Here is a 19,095-nt window from a genome sequence, read left to right as displayed (position 1 = left end):
TCTAGGCACCCTGTCATATGCTTTCTCTAAATCCACAAAGACACAATGCAACTCCTTCTGACCTTCTCTGTACTTCTCCATCAACACTCTCAGAGCAAACATTGCATCTGTAGTGCTTTTTCCTGGCATGAAACCATACTGCTGATCACTAATCATCACCTCCCTTCTTAACCTAGCTTCCACTACTCTTTCCCATAACTTCATGCTGTGACTGATCAGGTTAATCCCTCTGTAGTTACTACAGCTCTGCACATCACCCTTATTCTTAAAAATCGGTACCAAAACACTTTTTCTCCATTCCTCTGGCATCCTCTCACTTTCCGAGATTTCATTAAACAATCTAGTTAAAAACTCCACTGCCATTTCACCTAAACAGCTCCATGCTTCCACAGGTATGTCATCTGGACCAACAGCCTTTCCGTTCTTCATCCTCTTCATAGCTATCCTTAATTCCTCCTTGCTAATTCACTGCACTTCATGATTCACTATCCACACATCATCCAACCTTCTCGCCCTCTCATTCTCTTCATTCATCAATCCCTCAAAATACCCTTTCCATCTTCTCAACACGTTCTCCTCACTTGTGAGTACGTTTCCCACATTATCATTTATCACCCTTACCTGCTGCACATCTTTACTAGCTCGGTCCCTCTGTCTAGCCAATTGGTACAGGTCCTTTTCTCCCTCCTTAGTGTCCAACCTTTTATACAACTCTTCATACACCTTATCCTTAGCCACCTCTCTCTTTGCCATGCACCTCATCTCCTTATACTCTTGTCTATTTTCTTCATCTCTTTGACAATCCCACTTCTTCTTCACCAACCTCTTTCTCTGTATACTCTCCTGTACTTCTTCATTCCACCACCAGGTCTCCTTGTCATCCTTCCTCTTTCCAGATGTCACACCAAGCATCTTTCTAGCCATCTCTCTTACTAGCTCTGCTGTAGTTACCCAACTATTCGGTAATTCTTCACTGCCACCCAGTGCCTGTCTTAACTGTTCCCTGAACATCACCTCACAATTACCCTTTTACAATTTCCACCATTTGATCCTTGGTGCTGCCCTCACACTCATCCTCCTCTTCTTAATCATCAGTGTCATCCTACAAACCACCATCCTATGCTGCCTAACTACACTTTCCCCTGCCACCACTTTACATTCTCCAATCTCCTTCAGACTGGCCCTTCTACATAAGATATAATCCACCTGTGTGCATCTTCCTCCACTCTTGTATGTCACCATATGCTCCTCCCTCTTGTTAAAATACGTATTCATCACAGCCATGTCCATCCTTTTTGCAAAATCCACTACCATCTGACCTTCTGCATTCCTTTGCTTAACACCATACCTACCCATCACTTCTTCATCCCCACTGTTCCCTTCACCAACATGCCCATTGAAATCTGCTCCAATCACCAGTCTCTCACCCTTGGGTACAGTCATCACGACTTCATCCAACTCACTCCAAATTTTTTCTTTCTCATCCATCGCACACCCAACTTGTGGAGGATATACACTAACAACATTCATCTTTACACCATCAATTTCCAGCTTCATAAACATCACTCTATCCGACACTCTTTTCACTTCCAAAACACTCTTAGCATACTGTTCCTTCAGGATAATGCCTATGCCATTTCTCCTCCCATCCACACCACGATAAAACAATTTGAAACCGCCTCTGATACACCTAGCCTTGCTCCTCTTCCATCTGGTCTCTTGCACACACAATATGCCAACCTTCCTTTGGTCCATCAAATCAGCTAGCTCTCTCCCTATACCAGTCATACTGCCAACTTTCAAAGTTCCGACCCTCACTATCACAGTCCTAGCCTTTACCTGCTACAGAACAATACTAAAATAAAGTAGCAAGATCTGCTGCCAAGCATACAGCTAAATCTCATCACTGTCTGGCCCTGAGGCAGCTATACTTGCCATAATTGTCACATTGCTTTTCTTCTTCCCAACTGTTAGTAATTCATATTATCATATATAAGCCACAAAACTGTCCAGCCTTACTAAATGCTATAAAATGATGCTTCTCTAATAAGTCTTTTTTCTCCATGGATACATTATTACTCAGCATAACCAAAACTAATAACCCAGCAAGAAATACCCTCTACTCTCCCTCTCAAAGACTTGGAATGCCATTCATACATCTCTCAAACTAAATGATAACTTTTAAAACTCTGTTGAAACAATACTTCATGGACCCATGTATGTGCTTCTGCTCAGCTTTCTAATTAACCTTTATCCATTTCAGTCTTATTACTCTCTGTACTTCTAAAAAAACATGTACTGCTTCAAATAATTTCTTACATTATTGGTTATTTTTTGGGGCAGATCAAGTTTTCCTGAATTGTAAAGAATTTCTTTTTGTTATGATATAAATTAACTGTAGCTTTTCACTAATGTCACAGTGTAATTACTTATTTATTTATGTATTTATTTATTTAATTATTTAACATTTGTTTATTGGGGAAGTCCGACCGGGTGAATTTGCCCATTATCAGTGGAGGCCCAGGGAGAAAAGCTCCACATAATAACAATGTAACAGTCAGTATTTTTCAACAATAGTGAAACAACTATAGAAATAATAGTAATAAATCACATAATAACATTATTAATAATTCCATACTAAGATCACTTATAGCTTAAAGGAACTATGTAACCTGCACTGTCTGCTGTGAATTATTAGTTATCTGTGCTTCGTGATGTCTATGCCATTCTACCTATTTATCTAATTATACTCATCCTTTACATTTGTAGTTTGTGATATTCTAAGTTGTTATGTTATTTCTGTTAGATTTTTTCTTCTCAGGCCTCCACCAAAACAGGGCTATTTTTGACTAGTCAGACTTCCCCGGTCAACAAATGCAAATACATGAATACAAAAATAAATCTATTCACTGGACATTTTCATTTCATTATATGAAGAAAGATGCAAGAGCAGATACAAAAAGGGGACCTGAAAAGCTGTGACTATGCACTTACTCCTCTGGGTCTGACTGCCAGAAGCACAACCTTGAGTCCTTAACCATGTGACGATGGAAGCTCAAACCTGTTATGTTATATATGACTGTGACAACTGTCCATGAATGAGGAGATCTTAAGAAATGAGTGTTGCAGTTTACAAGTTTAAATTATGAAAATTAGAAAAATGTAAGTTTAAGGTCATAGTCTCATTAAACACATGCTTGCAACCTTGATACTCTTTAAAACTGCAATTCCAGGCCAGCTCTGTTGGCATACAGAAATAAAGACTGACCATGAAATGACCTGAGTTTGGTTAACTTCTCAGGTACAAGAGGACCTGGCCATAGAGAGGGAGAAAGTCTGTTTGCCTCTCTCTCTCTCTCTCTGGGAGAGGTTGTAGATCATTTAAATGGGGTTTAGGCTCCAATTAGAACACCAAGTGGAGGCTGGTGATAATTGCAGGTGCCTGACTTATATGAAGCAGTGTCATTTATGGGATGCCTGTCATGGAAGCAGCAGACATTCCCATCATATGCAGCCATTAGGGAAGCTGCAGACATATCCAAGCGGATGTTTAAGTCCAAAACAAAACCTTTGACTCCTCATGCTGAATGATAGTACTACTCCCACCACTTGACCCTCTCCCCAGAAGGAGTGAATGGACCATAGAGCTGTTGTCTATGGGGAACAAATGGGATAAGTGAGCAAAACAGGAAGGATGCCTGGTAATCAAGCCACGGAGCAGAACAAAGTTAGCTACCCCCTCCAAAAAAAAACTGCAACTTCAGATTTTCAACAGTCATTTTACAAGGCTATAAATGCATGCAAAAGCAAAAATCAAATTGTTTTTTACAGTCAATTCTGATATTTTAAATATATTTCTTTGTCAGATGTGTATACATCCTGGTAGTGAACACTGTTACTTAAAAACAGTAATAATTCCATACATAATCAACCCTGATCTTTCTGGCATATTGTAAAGTCCATCCTTCAGATGAGATGTTAGACCAAGGTCTCATCTGCTTGAGTTTTTAGTAGCTCAGGTGGATGTAAAAGCACCAAATAAATGGTATGTGCAAATGAGTGATGTGTTTCTTTGTCACATGTCCACAAACAGAATGTATCACTTTTCGACAAAAAAAGCTATTAAAACTGCAAAATTTTCAAGAGATACCATCACTGCTCTGTAACTAAAGACTATGTGGCTAATTTAATCATACAGGAAGAATGATGGTATCTCTTGAAAATTCTGCAGTTTTAATAGTATTTTTTTGTAGAAAAGTAATAAATTCTGTTTGTGGACGTGACAAAGAAACACATCACTCATTTGCACATACCATTTATTTGGTGCTTTTACATCCACCTGAGCTACTAAAAACTCAAGCAGATGGGACCTTGGTTTAACATCTCATCTGAAGGATGGACTTTACAATATGCCAGAAAGATCAGGGTTGATTATGTATGGAATTTGAGGGGCAGTGCTACATGGATAGATGAGTGCTGGTGGGCTATTCAATTGTCTTTGCAACATTCAAAAAAATTAGCACTTTTTTGCGTTGGATAACAGTGCAAAAGGTAGGCGGGGATGACATAATAACACTACTTAGATGACTTCCTTTTTGCGGTAAGGCATTATCGCCTTACTACCACCAACATGCAAGCAATACTTATAACTGTGTGTGGAGTCGGGAGTGCCTTTGGCAGTAGAGAAGGCTGAAGATCCTACTACAAGGCATTTATTTTGGTTATAGAAATTGATTTCAGTGAAACAATTATGCAGATTATTTGAAGACAAAGTGGAGAAGTTGTACTTGGTTTTGAGCTAGGTAATAGTGCAATAAAAAGTGACATTAAAACAGATGCAGGAGTTATCAAGCCTACTGAATTTTGCTTGCACAGTCATTCCAGTGAGCAGATCTTTCAGATGTAGGTTAGGAGTGAAATGATCAGGATGCATGAAGTAACACTACAGAATTAGAATTTCCAAAGAGATGAAAACTGTCCTGGAAATTTGATTTCGGTTTCACCATGACTTCAACAGTGTAGCATTACAACAGGAAGAAAAAAACAAGAGTGGTTAAGTTTTGCAAAAACTATGAGCATGCATGTTTAGGGGTTATCATGGTTTTAGTTTTGGCGTTATTTTAAGGTCTGTTTGTTCATATTCACAAGGCCACTTAAAGTGAAGTGTATGGAGATAGAGATAATTTCAGTGCTGGAATTTTCCCTGTAGAGTAGTGGCTTTGTAATTGTGGGGGAACAGATGAAGACAATGTGAAACTTAGGTCAAACAATAATGGAGTGGTAGACTGTGTGAATGACCAGCTTGGTGGTAGAGGGTTTATGGACAGGCTGATAAGGCACTTTAACCCCCGATGTCCAACACTGAATGTTACCGTCAAAGCCCAGCATGTGCCAGGCCTAGAGAACTCCTTGGCAGATTTACTTTCTTGTTTACAGTGTACCTGTTTCAGGAGTTTGGCAACAACAGGAACACCATTCCATTTGTGGGCACTATGGGCAACTGAGAATGATGCTTGATGATTAATTTCTTCAGTGTGCAAGTTAGGGTAATGTATGGCGGGGAGTGCAGCACTTCTTACAAACCAGAATACCTCGAGGGTAAAGGTAGCTTGGTCCATATCAGGTAAGTGAATTTGGGCTTCCATCATGGTGATGAAGGATTTGGGATGGAGTCAAGGAAAAGCCAGGAGTCATTTTGCAAATCTAAATTGGTTGTATAAAGCAATGAGGTGGGAGGATTTAGTAATATTGTTTCAAGTGTGAAGCATGTTTAAGGGCTAGGCAAGGCAGCCTCTGAGTACTAATGATAATAGGTATCCCATCAGGCCAAGACTACAGCAAGCATTGTGGCACGTCCTCCCAATGATATTTATAAATGAATGTGAGGTTTTGCTGTTTCAGATTTTCATTAATGGCTTTTCATGGAGTATTCAGATGGTGAGTCATTGCAACCCGATAAAAAATGCCAACTGATAATATTATACTATAGTGATATGTAGGTGTCAGGAAGTTTTTGTACATACTGCAATGTCCAAGACAGACCAATAAACAAAGGTCCAGTGGCTATGGGTGTGCCTTAAGCCACCTGCAATCATTCAGTGGGACATTGTAAATATATGTACAACAATACTTGGCACAGATGTAAATTCTTAAAGTAATATCAGGTGAGGGCCATACTTCAGAAAGCAGAAGTGTGCAGCCTACACAAAGTAAAGTACATTTCACAATCTTTTTGGATGGGATAGCTTCACATGCTCATTGGACAGGGCTGCTGCAAGAAGTGATGAAATGAACTGAATGGTAGACGTCTAATGCCTATAGATTACAGTCTACTTCAACTATTTTCCTTTGTTTTCACAGCACAAGGATCATCAGGCCAGAGGTGAATATGGATCATTGGGCATTCTTACATAATAAGAGGACAGTGATGCTACAGCATGAAGATGGAGCAGGAACTGGAAAGCTAATTCACCAAGAAGTCAAATGGTTAAGGGTTTTGGGCATGAAATGGGCATGGCTTAAGCAGGAATTTCAGCACAGGTGCAGGTTTTATAACATACAAGATATTTGTACTTAGGGGAGCATTATCTGTCATATGCTAATTAAGAATTTTTAGGGATAATCAAGCAGGAGATGAGATCTATGAGGCAGCAATGTTCTTTGGTTTAGATGTTGCAATCATAAGGGGTACAGATGTAAGGCGGCCACATCCATTTGGGTCGTAGAGAGAAAAAGATGATAAACACTATTATGAGCAAACTGATGATAAAAATTTTATACAGCCCACCCAGATACTAGGGCTGGTCAGAGATATATCAGGTGAATGGAGTGCATCTGTCAGAAAAGGAGATTTAGGACTGTTTTTCAGACTTGGAGTCTTGGTTGGCTAGGCTGGGGCTATAAGGGAGATGTGTGTAGCAGAAGAAGGGGAGATTGAATTTCTCTTCCTTCTGTGGCAGAAAGCAGGATTGATAAGGGAGACCAAAGGTAAGTGGGGGAGGACACAGGACTTACTATCTGGGCCTCCGATAGAACTGGTGGCCCCAAGAAAGATCTGGACACTTACCAGCCTGCCTCCAAAATTTGTGAGATTGTAAGGGGACCCAGCAATGGAATAATTAATTAAGCTTTAAACTGTTAGGGGAATTTATTCAAGTGATGCAGTGTCAGATATTAATATTACTATTACCTCTGTAGTACTTAGCTGAATATTCATCTGAACTTGGTTTAACTGAAAATCCTGCTTTGTGTACATCCCCTATGGTAGTAAACTTTAAATTAGTAAATTGGCTACAACTGGCAATAAACTCATAACTGCAGCCACATATTCCACCATATGTGTCTGTGTATTTTGTCATTCTGAATCATGTAATGGACAAAAACAAGTAAACAAATAAGACAAAAGAAGACTGTTCCAAAGATGACTGCAATTATGTGGTTACAGTTATGTTGCTAGAATGGTTGTTAGTCAATGTCAGATGAAATATGAATGAATGTGTACACAAGAGGGGGGTGATTATGGGGACAAGGAGAGCTTGAAGGGGATTGTTGGTTACTTTAACTAGGAGGTACAGTGGTAACTGGTCTCAGACAACATAAGCTGGCAAGCAAATTGCAGCCAGCTACCATTTGTCTTTGTCTAAGATGGAGTTAGCTCAGACAGATATGACAAAGAGGGTAGGGGAAGAGGTAAAGGGACAGAACTATGGTCAAGTAAGGATATTATAGGTGGAAACAGTAAGGGATGAGACAGTCCACTAAGGTGAGGAGAGGGCCCAGAGGATCTGGTCTTTTCCACTACAGAAACTTTCAATTCCTGAGCCACTCCATCATAAAAGCAGGGAGTATACAGATAGAAGATAGTGGAGGAGGGTGAGAAGGGCAGATCACCAATCAGTGAGAGTACTTATTGTCTCAAAAAGGTGATCACACTAGTGATTGAGAAGGAAATTCTTGACTGGTGCAGGTGTTTGCAGGTTTTCACCTTCTCCAATAGGTTCAGATGAAGTAGCAGAGGTTTGTCTGGCACAATCATGTATATGGAAGGCAGGACTAGTAAGGGAGACCAAAGGTAAGTAGAGAGAAGATAAAGGATTTACTAGTTGGTTTTCCTGCAAAGCTGGTGGCCCAAAGAGGAGGTCCAGAGATGTGGTGTGCCTTATGCATAGGCTGCCACTTAGGGCAATATTCAGCTGGGAAGATTTTCTGGGTTATGTATTTATTCCACAAGATAATAAAATGCTGCTGTTGTAGCACCTTTCTTCAAATAAAGCAAAACTGTGGTGCTCGATAAGTAATGTGCAATAATGCCCAGGCTTTTGGCTTGGACTCACCCATGACCTAATAAATGAATCATGGTTTGTTGTGCAGATTGTTCCTGGGAGTAAACAAAAAAACTAGAAAGCTTGAATGTTGGGTAGAGTGGAATGGTCATGGTGAGAACCAAAAGAGCAGTTGTGAAAAGGCAGTCTGGGTAGTAGCAGGTATTTTTTTTCCTGGCAGGCAACCAGATATTATGAACAGTGGGTGGCGACAGGATGTGTATTTGTGTGAAGTAAGCTGGAAACTGTCGCTGGTTTTGCCTCATTTTGTTTTAGTCTGTCACTCTTAACACTTGCGATCTTCTGGCAAAGTATTGAGGATTGCAGTTACTAAATAATGACAAATAGTTGAGCTTCAGATTTTATATCCTTCATAATATGCATGGCAATGCAACACCTGCTATTTTAGTAACTTTCTAAGAGCAAATTTTAAACTTTGTCACATTTTGGGCTTCTGTCTCTGATTTGTATGCCAAAAGCATGACAACTATTTCAAAACATTACTATGTGGCCCTTCTTTTATTTGTTTATAGTTGGACATCCGAGAATTCACAGACAAAGCAGATGTAAATGCTGGGAATGTCAGTGGAAGGAAATGAGTGTCAGCTGTTGCTTGCACATTAGTCTGGTTTTGCAGGACCAATGTGATTTGTGTGGAGCAATTTGGAATACATTTTTATGGAACAAAGTTGAAATGCATTAAATGGTGATCATTTTATAACAATCAGATATCTGAGGTGTACACAGATGTAGATATAACTGCTGGCGGCTGTTATGAATAAAAGTAGCTGATTAATAATTTGCTCAGTTTAAACAGTTAGTAATCTCACTTTCCATAATGCGAATCTGTGTGAAATAAGATGAAAAACTTTACTGTGATTGCTGTGTATTTGTATGAAAAATATGTGTTCATTACCGAGAATATTAGTATTATTTACTACAGACATCTGGGGTGTACACAGTCAGCAAAGTGGCTGCAATTGATGGGTATGAAGGTCTTCTTTGAATAAAATGACTTGCCTCTGCCATTAATTGACCATTAAACAACAATCAGTGATCTTGTATGGCAGAAATAATGTCACACAATTTACTGTACTTACAGAAATCAGTGTAAAGCTAGTACAGCTATTACTTATATATGTGAATACAGGGGGGATGCAGTATATTTAGAAGTATCAAGCTTGTCATACTTTATTTCATAATTTATTTCAATTTCCCTCACAGACATCAGCATTACACAAGAGAAGTGGCTTTGAAGGAATGGCAGAAGCAGGACATATGTTTGAAAGTAATTTCTCATTGGTACAGTGGTGCAGTGAGTTGCATTGCCACCTCACAGTGTTTGTCTCTTGTTGAGTTCTTGGATGTGGCTTCTTCTAAATGGAGTCTGTATGCCTTTTCTTTCTTTGGGTGGGTTGAATCGTGTGCTCTGGCTTCATCTAATACCCCAAAGACATGCCATAGGTGATCTGGTGTTTCCCCCCAATTTTCCAGTAAGTACAGCATATGTGTGTGCATCTTGTGATAGACTTGGCTTGTTGGGGGCAGAGAGTGTGTGTGCATGCATGAGCTTGCATATGTGAAAACTCAATGCATCTTGTGATAGACCTGTCCTGTCAGACGCAGGATCAGTGTGTGTGTGTGTGTGTGTGTGTAAATAATATCACCGATTTTTATCTGTGGACACACACAACATTGCTAGGCACTTACATTAACTATCCTGGGTAACAATATAAAATAATAACAGTTAACAAGATAAGTGAATTTTGCACAGGCTTGGTTTGATTATTTCTTCCATAGTTGTTACGTTGTCTTGGCCATTTGGGTGTATAAATAAATACATTAACCAACTGACAAATGTCAAAGAATAACACTGAATTTATTTCCTTACTCGTGATTTTTGTTCAAGCCATCAGTGGATGAAAAGGTTTAAAAGAAAAGCTGTAAATGCACCTCAGAGCATCTAGAACCATACTGCTCCTGTCCTAATGGCCCTATACCCTCAGCTTAATTCAATTATTTCATCCACTGTTATTGCACTGCAGCACTGGCAACATAAGATGTGATAAAAAGATACAGAAAATATTTGAGACAATGAAAGAAAAAGTAATATGGATGGAATGGAGAGGCACTGATGAAGGGAATTTGGGGGAATGTGGATGTGTGTGGGAGGGAGCAGTGGGTAGAAGACACCATTTTACTTAAGGATGGCCCTGACTGGAGACTTACCAGTCTGGCAATTCCCCATGACAGAGAATACAGCCCTCCTCCCTGTGGAAAAGAACAATGGAGCATTCAACTGCTAAGCAAATTCATGAAAGTGATGCAGGGTCAGTTATAGGCAGTCCTAGTAGTAATGTAGGGCTTAAGTGAATAATTTGAAAATGATTCCCTTGAAAATCCTGCATTATGAAGATAACCAGAAGTAGTTGGCTTTAAATTAGTAACTGGGCTATGGCCATTTAATCTACCACAGCTGGCTGTAGCTCATACCTCTAAACTTTTTCCCTCAGCAATTTTCGACAAAACCAGAAATAATGCAGGGGGGGGGGGGGGGGTGAAATATGCCAAAAAAAATCAGGGACATTTTAAAATAGTACTCTAATGCACTTAAAGATTAATAGAACAGGTTTTGCATCAACATGCATTTGCTGAATAATGCATACTGTTGCTTGGCAATAATGACTGCAATCCTCAGTGGATTAACAACAACAAAAAAAAACTTTAGGAGGAAAGCAAAAACATAAAACAATCTCAGGGACATCTTTCAAAATTCTGGACAGTTGAGAGCTGGGCAGTGGTTATGCCCTTCAGAAATCGACAAAAGTACTGGACAAAAGCAAGATAATTAAACATGGGATGGTAGTTGCAATGGTGTTTTAATTGTTTGCAAACCAAAAGGTAAGAACAGATGAATGAACGTACGGTATATCCCAGTAAAGGGGAAGGGGTGGCTTTAATTTTGGGACAATGAGATCAAGAACTGGATCGCCGGTTACGTATCAGTATCATAGCTGTATCCGTTCTCAAAAAACAAGCTACACACATTAACGTTCTGTGGTGGTTGCTGCCTTTCATTGAAACTGAACAAGTGATAAGTAGTTCGCGGTTACTCCAAAACAAGGACCCGTCGCGCGCAGTTAACTATCGGTAAAGTTGATATTTGTAGGGATTCGCCGCTTGCTTCAACAAAATAGACACACTCTTAATGTTCATTCCTACTATTCCTTTTTCAGGATACCAGGTTAACCAAAGTTTCGTCTTGTAAGCTCTTGTGGTATACAGTACCCGTATACCGCCCCGTTTCGCCATCCGCCCTCTCTACTTATACTACTTTTCCAACAAAACACTCTTACTTCAACAGATCCAGTGGGAACGAGCAAGTAAATCAGCAGGATGGGCGCAGATAGACTATTTTGCTGAGGTGTTTCCGTTAGCTGCAGCAGTCAGTCACATGAGAGGTCAAAAATCAGGTCTGTAGACTATAACTTCAACATAGCTTCTACACCCTGTTTCAACGCTTTCATTCACGATCTGTTTTTAATAAAGTGTCCCCGTATGGATCGTCTTCGTCTCAACTTTTAAAAAGCAATTTAAGTGAAAGTAATGAACTGCGAGTTAATAGATGTTGTAACCGGTTAAACAACAGATAACCCAGACGTTAGGAGGCAAATTTGGTTGCTAAGGATCCTGGAAAGTGGACTTTTACTGCCTGAAGTAAAAAACACTACATTAAACCATATTTGTGTAGTGAACGTAAAGTAATGTCGAAGGAGACCGGAGAATCTGCAACCTACAAAACAACTGCAAAGAAGCAGCTGCGCTTTAAGGAGAGCGTTGAAATCAACAGAGCGAGCAGCCAACAGGATGACAGTTTCGTTGGTTCCTTTGAGCATCAGGTAATAAGGACCTAACTTTGGTAACTTTTTCGTAGTAAAAAAAGTACCCTGCTGCTTTTTCCACGCTGGCTCCCCCTCCCCCAATTGTAGTGGTGGTGGTGGTGGTGGTGGTCTGGTTCTTCCCACTATTTGTTTGCAGTTAAAGAACACCGCAAACAGTTGTTAGCATTGCTAACTTGATAGACTGTGTAAAAAAAACAAAGGGACTTTGATCTCCAGTGTCTTAGGGGAATATATGCTATTTATTTTTTAAAACTACTCGTGCTGTAGCTGCATTCCTACAATTGAAAGAGCTAAGTCTGCGCAGAGTCGGAGCATTGTCAAATGGGGCCCTAGGCAGGGTAATGGACCCCCCAATACCTCTCAGCTGCCCAGATTTTCGCATAATGTCCGCATTTTTGACTCAGAATTTTGGTCTGTTCCTCATAAAATTTGTGGTTTTCTGGCAAACAGTTGAAGTTATTAAATAATGACATCCATTTGAATTTCAGACTTCGTGCCCTTCAGAAAATGTATGCAAACACAAATCCTGCTATACTAGCTACTTTCTAAGTTTATAAGAGCAATATTTAAAATCGGTCCGTATTTTTTGTGCCCCCCCCCTCCATTGTTATAGGTTTTGTTAAGATTTCTTGGACGAAGAGGTTAAGAGGTATGGATGGGATAACTAAAGTGTGAGTCTGCATGTGTGGACATTGCAATTGCACAGCCCACAGCCCCCATATCTATACTCAGTAAAATGCAGGCATCCTGTTAATTCAAAAACTCATGAAGGCATGCTGTGAAAAGTATATCCTCAAATTCAGCCTTTCCAGAAAATATTACAGCCCTCTATGAATGTATATTGTAAAGATTGTCATTAGGTTCAGAACATCCATGAATAGCAGTTAACTGTGTCCTGTGGGATATGTTAAAAATAACTGATTACAAGTGATTTCTACAGGTTGATTTGCACTGATAGATGATCTGAAAGTAGGGATTTGCTAATTCCATTTATTGTGTGAAAGCAAAACAGAGGAACAACTCCAATCTAAACATAACCACCTTAAGGGATATTGCATTTAGTTGAGCCTGCTTTCTCTTGATATTAATTTTTAAGTTAAGTATAAGAACTGAGATTGTTGAGACACTAATATTTGAAACAATTGTCTAGTTTTCAGTCATTTTCACACACTGCAAGCTGAAGTAGTACTGGAACTCTGTATCAGATGTTTTTCTGTACAGTGCTGAATACTGTATGAAAAAGTAATACCATCAGGTTTTGAAATTGTGTAAACCAAATATAAGCCCATCAGTCCATATCTGTTTATTTTTAATAAGCATTTCAGTCAGTAAAATTAATTATTTTTGAGGTCATCACAATATGTATTTGTTTCTATTAATTCGCGGTAGAAGGTTTGCTTTTAAGAAACCTGTCTGCTCAGCATTTTCTCATGGCAAGCTGATTTAGTTTGTTTTGTTAGCATATTTTCTGCAGAGTGAAACAATTAGAAAGTACTTTGGCTGGGTGACAGATCACATACTTCAAGGCTTTCTGTACTGATGAAGGCTGCTTTGGTCCCCAGCTTTTTTCAGTGCTTGATATTATGTTTTATTAACAACATACTTTTTACTATTAAATAACAGTCAGACATAGCCTGGGTAGAAGTACTGAGAGGGGAAGATGATTTAACTAAATTTTTTGAATGTGTTGTGTCCATTCCTGATAGCCTGACTGATAGCTGTTTAACATACCCTGTAGCAGTTGATGGCTATGTGATGAGATGCGAGTGTCAGTAGCTACAGAAGAGAATGAATACATTTGTGGCTTGTATCTATATGTCATCAAAAGGATGTCATCATCTTGTACATGTTCTCTTTTACAGTTGTGAAATATATTTTGGTTAGACTGACTGATGTTTTTCATCCAATACCATTGGCTTTGTACTGTTGTAGCATCTTAGTATTCACCTTTCATTTCTTTAAGTTTCTTTTCTTTGTAAGTCATTATATGCACTTTGTAATAAGTATCTTTTTTGGTATCAGAGGCTCTTCCATTTTAAATCTGAATTTTTTCTTACTTTTTAAATGATGTATGTATTTATTTTATTTATCATCTTGGTCTCCAGGGTAGAACACAGATTCTCTTGGGCAATTTTCAGATTTAACCTGGGTAACCATCAAAATAAGCCCAAAACAATGTGACCTTATTCATAATTGCGTTATTATAAGTTGTGTACAAAGAATAGTACTTTACATTGTTTACATTGTTGATTAGTCAAATATGTGCATTGTTTCCATTGTTCAGTTAAGGTTTTGAAAGCTAGGAGAAAGAAGGAGCCATGAAAAAGGATTAAGGGTGTGTGAGGAGAGGGGGAGATTGAGAGAGTTTGAAAAAATATGATTGGAGGAGATTAGTATTTGGGTGAAGGTTGTAAAGGCTTATCAAAATTAGTAGTGCTAGTGGGATAAACTGGACAGTTATGACATTGCTGGATGTTATTTGCCTTCTAATTTCTGTTATCTATTGGATGTTGTTTGCCTAATAATATTATCTTACAGAAATAATTTGCTGTGAAGGAGGAAGAGGAATAGTCATTGTAGTAGTAATGTGTTTCATCATCTCTTTGTAACACATATTAGTTGACAGTATTTTGCTATAGCAGTCTCTGAACATGAAAATACATGATTCTGTTTTATGGTAGCAGCCTGTATTTTCATATTAGAAGTTAATCTGTGTTGCCACAAAACATTTCCTTGGTTCGTTGGCAAGACTAAATTGTATTCATATTCTTTTAGCAACATTTGTGAGAACCTTTATATTTCTGACTTTACTGGTATTTGATTACACAAATTTAAGCAGAGTGGAGATCTTTATGTACAGATAACTTCCCAGTTGTACAGTAGTTTTGTCAGTCAAGACAAAATATGAAGAAAATCCATGCAATGAAATTAGAACGGTATCTGTTTGCAATCTTGGTGGATGAGCTCAGCAGTATTTGCGTGACTGCAAAAAGTACTGGATAGGACAGTAATCCAGTTTAATTGTTGATGGGACTGCAACAGTACCGCAAGAACTTGATGCCCAGTAAGTGACATAAGTGTTTGCTAGCTTTACTCAGATTGGTAGTTAAATTTAGAACTCCCCAGAAGCATCTTATGAAGTACTTACCAGTTTAAGGCCTCCATTACATTTATGCAATATTTGTGACGGTGGTAAACTGTATTCTTATGAAGCACTATATTTTGGTGGACATTTGATTCTGAAAACTTTCGAGCCCTTTGCCTTTACAGTGTTGTAAAGCTATAAAGTCAGTTGTGTGATCCAACATATTTTATGGTGTTTAAGGATGGTACACATTTTGTGGAAGGAAGACAAATATTTGATAACTTTAATAGGACAATGATTATCTGTTGTAGGCACAAGCAGAGTGGAAAATGCTGTTGGTGGTGGTGTGTCTTGATACATAGAAAACATTCTTCAGAGTAAGCTGCGATTTTATGAAGAGGGCAAAGGAAGCATTTGCATTCCCTGATAGAATAATAAGGTTAATTAGGAGAATGTATGAGGGATCTGAGGCAGAAATTAAACTGAGAGGGTTCCTTTCTGACAACCTCTGTCTGAACAGAGGAACCAGATAGGGGTGTCCTCTTTCCGGCAAAGAGAATAAGTGAGTCAGAAATTCAAGGATAGAATTAGTATAGTAATCAAGAAAAGTTGGCTTTATTAATAGAAAATATTATTTTATAATTGATAAAACCAGAAAAATACATTTCATTGTTGTGGAGCATCTTGAGACCATTTCAAGTCTTTTGGGGGTATAAAATTAATGAAGATAAAACAAAGGCTGTAGCTGTAAACTATGTACCCAAACATGAATTGGTCCAGCAATACCAGTATTTTTTAGGGGTGAGATAAACTGAAGTATTCAGGAGTATGGATCAAAATGATTCTGTTGTGGCAGCTAAGGTTATGTGGAAAAAGACTAAAAAAAATAAAAAGATAATACGAAAACTGGAACTGGACGCTATTGTTTATTGATATGAATAGCAAGCTAAAATCAGTGAAAATATTTTTAGTTCCTTTAGTTTTGTATATGGGTCTGGAATATTTTTTATCAACCAGAGGAGAGGTTGTGGACAGTAGTAAATAAAGAGTTGAAGTATTTTATCTGGGAGGGGAGAAGGGGAAGGGTCACATGGGATAAGTTGATCCTTCCAACAGAACAAGGTAGATTAGGATTACCTGATTTGATGGGATATTTTAAGAGCTACAGAGTTAAGGTTTATATATATGACACAAACAGGTATAATTCAAAGTGGAAAGGAATGATGATGATGATGCGGGTGTGGATTCAAGGAATAAGGAGAGAGTGGGAATTTGGGTTCAGATCCTTAAGGAGAATAACAGCAGCCACACAGAATATTCATAAAGTAGAAGAAAATACTCTGAAAACTAATCCAACAAGAGAATTGAAAAAGGAGATTTTGCCGTTAGAGATAACTACAGTTAGCTGTACAGAGAATAGGCACGGGGGGGCTGGAATTTACTGGAGAAAACTGGCAAAGGAACCAAAGTATTTAGAGGAAATAACTGGAAAGGTATAGGTAATATATTGGGATAAACCCAAGAAGACATTTCGACTGCAGTCTAGAGACCGCCTATTTTCTGATATCAGTCCCTGATAAGAAAGGGCAAAGAGAGAAAGGGATAGGGGAATACTAAGTGAAAGGCATTCTTTGGTAGAGTTTTTGGTTGAATCTAAAACTGAAGCTGCTGTTAAAAAGGGATAATTAGTAGGGTGTATAATTTTATTTATTTAACATTTGTGTACCGGGAAAGTCCGACTTGGAACTAAGCCAATTTTCAGTGGAGGCCGGGGGAGAAACGCTGCATACGCATGTCTTTGTAATGTGGGAGAAACCCACATGAACACAGGGAGGACATGCCGAACACCACACAGAAGGGACCCCAGCTGAGAAGTGAACCAGAGAACTTCTTGCTGTTGGGTGACAACGCAACCGCTGCACCACTGTGCCATCCTTAAATATTACACTATAACTATAGGAATCAATCAAAAGAGGTTAATAAAGATTTGATAAGCAATTCACAAGGAAACAATGTGATGACCTATGTATATCTCCCAAAATGTGTAACAAAGTATAGAAGATTAGAAGATTTAGGATATTTGTTTGGAAGTGTTTGCATAACTATTTTTATACCTCAAGCAAACTCCAAAGGTTTTTTCCCCAGATGACAAATGTTAGAGCTGTGATGGGGAAGAAAAGGGTAACTGAGAGCATATGTTTTGGTAGTGTAATGAGATGGCAGACTTAAAAATTCTCTACAGAGTATTTTGTCAGAAATATTGGGTGAGCAAATGAGTGTAACTAAAGTAATGATTTTTTTTTGAGCTGGGGTGCAGGATCTGAATTGCCTAGACAAAGTAGGGCCTTGCTAAATTTGATTTCCATTTTATGGTAATTGCTTTTTGGAAGCCAGTGGATTTAATCTAAAGCAACTGTATTTGAGGTACTGAATATTGTAACAGAGATAAAAGAATTGGGATCTTTAGAAAAGTGTAAGAGCAAATTACATAGAAAAAAAATGGAAATTGTGGGAACAATACATGCAAAGTAATGTTTTAGGGGAGGGGTGAAGTTTAATGGTGTTTCTGGATGCTTTAAGGAGAAGAATACTAGTTGAGGAATTAACACAATGCAAGTGAAATGTAGCAGTTGTGTTTTTGAGATGTATCATGTCATGTAAGTTTTGTTCTGAAATATAACAGGAGGACACTTTTCTATTAGTACTAATCCACTCAAATTAGCTTTTATATTTCAGTTCTTCAAGGCCTTTTTACAAATTGAACAAACTGAATATAGTTTATAATTAGTACCTGTAGCAAAGTAGGTCCACTTGGTTTAGTGCCAGGCAAAATTTACATCTCAGTTTTGCTGGTTTCTGCTGGTTTCTTTTTTCCACATTATTATTAATGTTCAAAAGGTGGGTTTTTTCTGTTTGTAAATGTTGTTTCCTAATTGTTTGTTGTCCATCTGGTTGTCTGCACTGCTAAAGTGCTTTATATTTGTTATGACACCCTCCCCTCATGTGACTTTCGTTGCAATCATCCCAATGTGTCCTTCTAATTCACCAGGTTGAGATTTCTTTATGTTATTGCAGCTTTCTAGCCACTACCTCTGCTCAGATTTTGGGTTACTTTTCTCATCGCTATTTCATTTACATTACTATCATTGATGCAGTGGGCTGCCCATGTTGCATTCATTTTTGGTGCTGCAGTACACATCTGATTTGTATGTTTGCTTCTGATCACTAAGTGCTGTGGTTTTCAGTTGTAATTACAATCTGTTTAATCTTTCCTGTCTCTTTAAACAGTATCAGAGATGTACTCTTACTGACACTTGATGCACCAGCATCTGTCTTGTTTTCCATTTAGGCCTTACAGTTTTGTTTATACCATGTATTTCCTTTACATTTCAGAATATTCGATGTGAAGAAGTATTCATCACAGTGCAGAACACTGTAACCAAGTGTCAATATTTTAGCCTTATTCAATTCCATGTTTGTTTCATACGGTCTTGTCTTTTGTAACCTTTTTTGCTTATGGAGCTAGTAGCATTAAGTCTAATGCCTCGCTTCATTTATATGTTATACTGTATGTGAACTGGTGTCAGAAGTAATTTCATCTTTCGCTTAAGAAATGTTGCATTCATTCTGCTTCTTCCTGATTGCTAGTAGTGTGCTGAGGAATCCTGAAAAAGCGTAGCATGTTTCTAAATGTTGCAAGGAAAGAAAACCTGAAAGCATATAATACATTTCAGTTTTGCCTTGAGACAAGTGTACAGTTGTAGTAAGCCAAGGAACCATTATTTTC

At 38.4% G+C, this 19,095-nt stretch overlaps 1 protein-coding gene across 1 annotated transcript in view; it reads left to right on the top strand.

Moving 5' to 3' along the window:
• Nucleotides 1-11,344: 11,344 nt before the first annotated feature.
• LOC122789817 (two pore calcium channel protein 1-like) overlaps nucleotides 11,345-19,095 on the top strand; it is a 2,103,677-nt gene continuing 2,095,926 nt past the window's right edge. The window contains exon 1 of the mRNA XM_044057259.1: nucleotides 11,345-12,220. Coding sequence (XP_043913194.1) covers nucleotides 12,086-12,220 — 135 coding nt within the window. The 5' untranslated portion in view covers nucleotides 11,345-12,085. The remainder of the gene's footprint in view (nucleotides 12,221-19,095) is intronic.

This window comes from Protopterus annectens, chromosome 1.part2 (genome assembly GCF_019279795.1).
Source record: "Protopterus annectens isolate FY-2018-M chromosome 1.part2, PAN1.0, whole genome shotgun sequence".
NCBI lineage: Eukaryota > Metazoa > Chordata > Ceratodontiformes > Protopteridae > Protopterus > Protopterus annectens.
The sequence above is the reverse complement of the archived record's forward strand: the minus strand, read 5'-3'. Positions and strand labels throughout refer to the sequence as shown.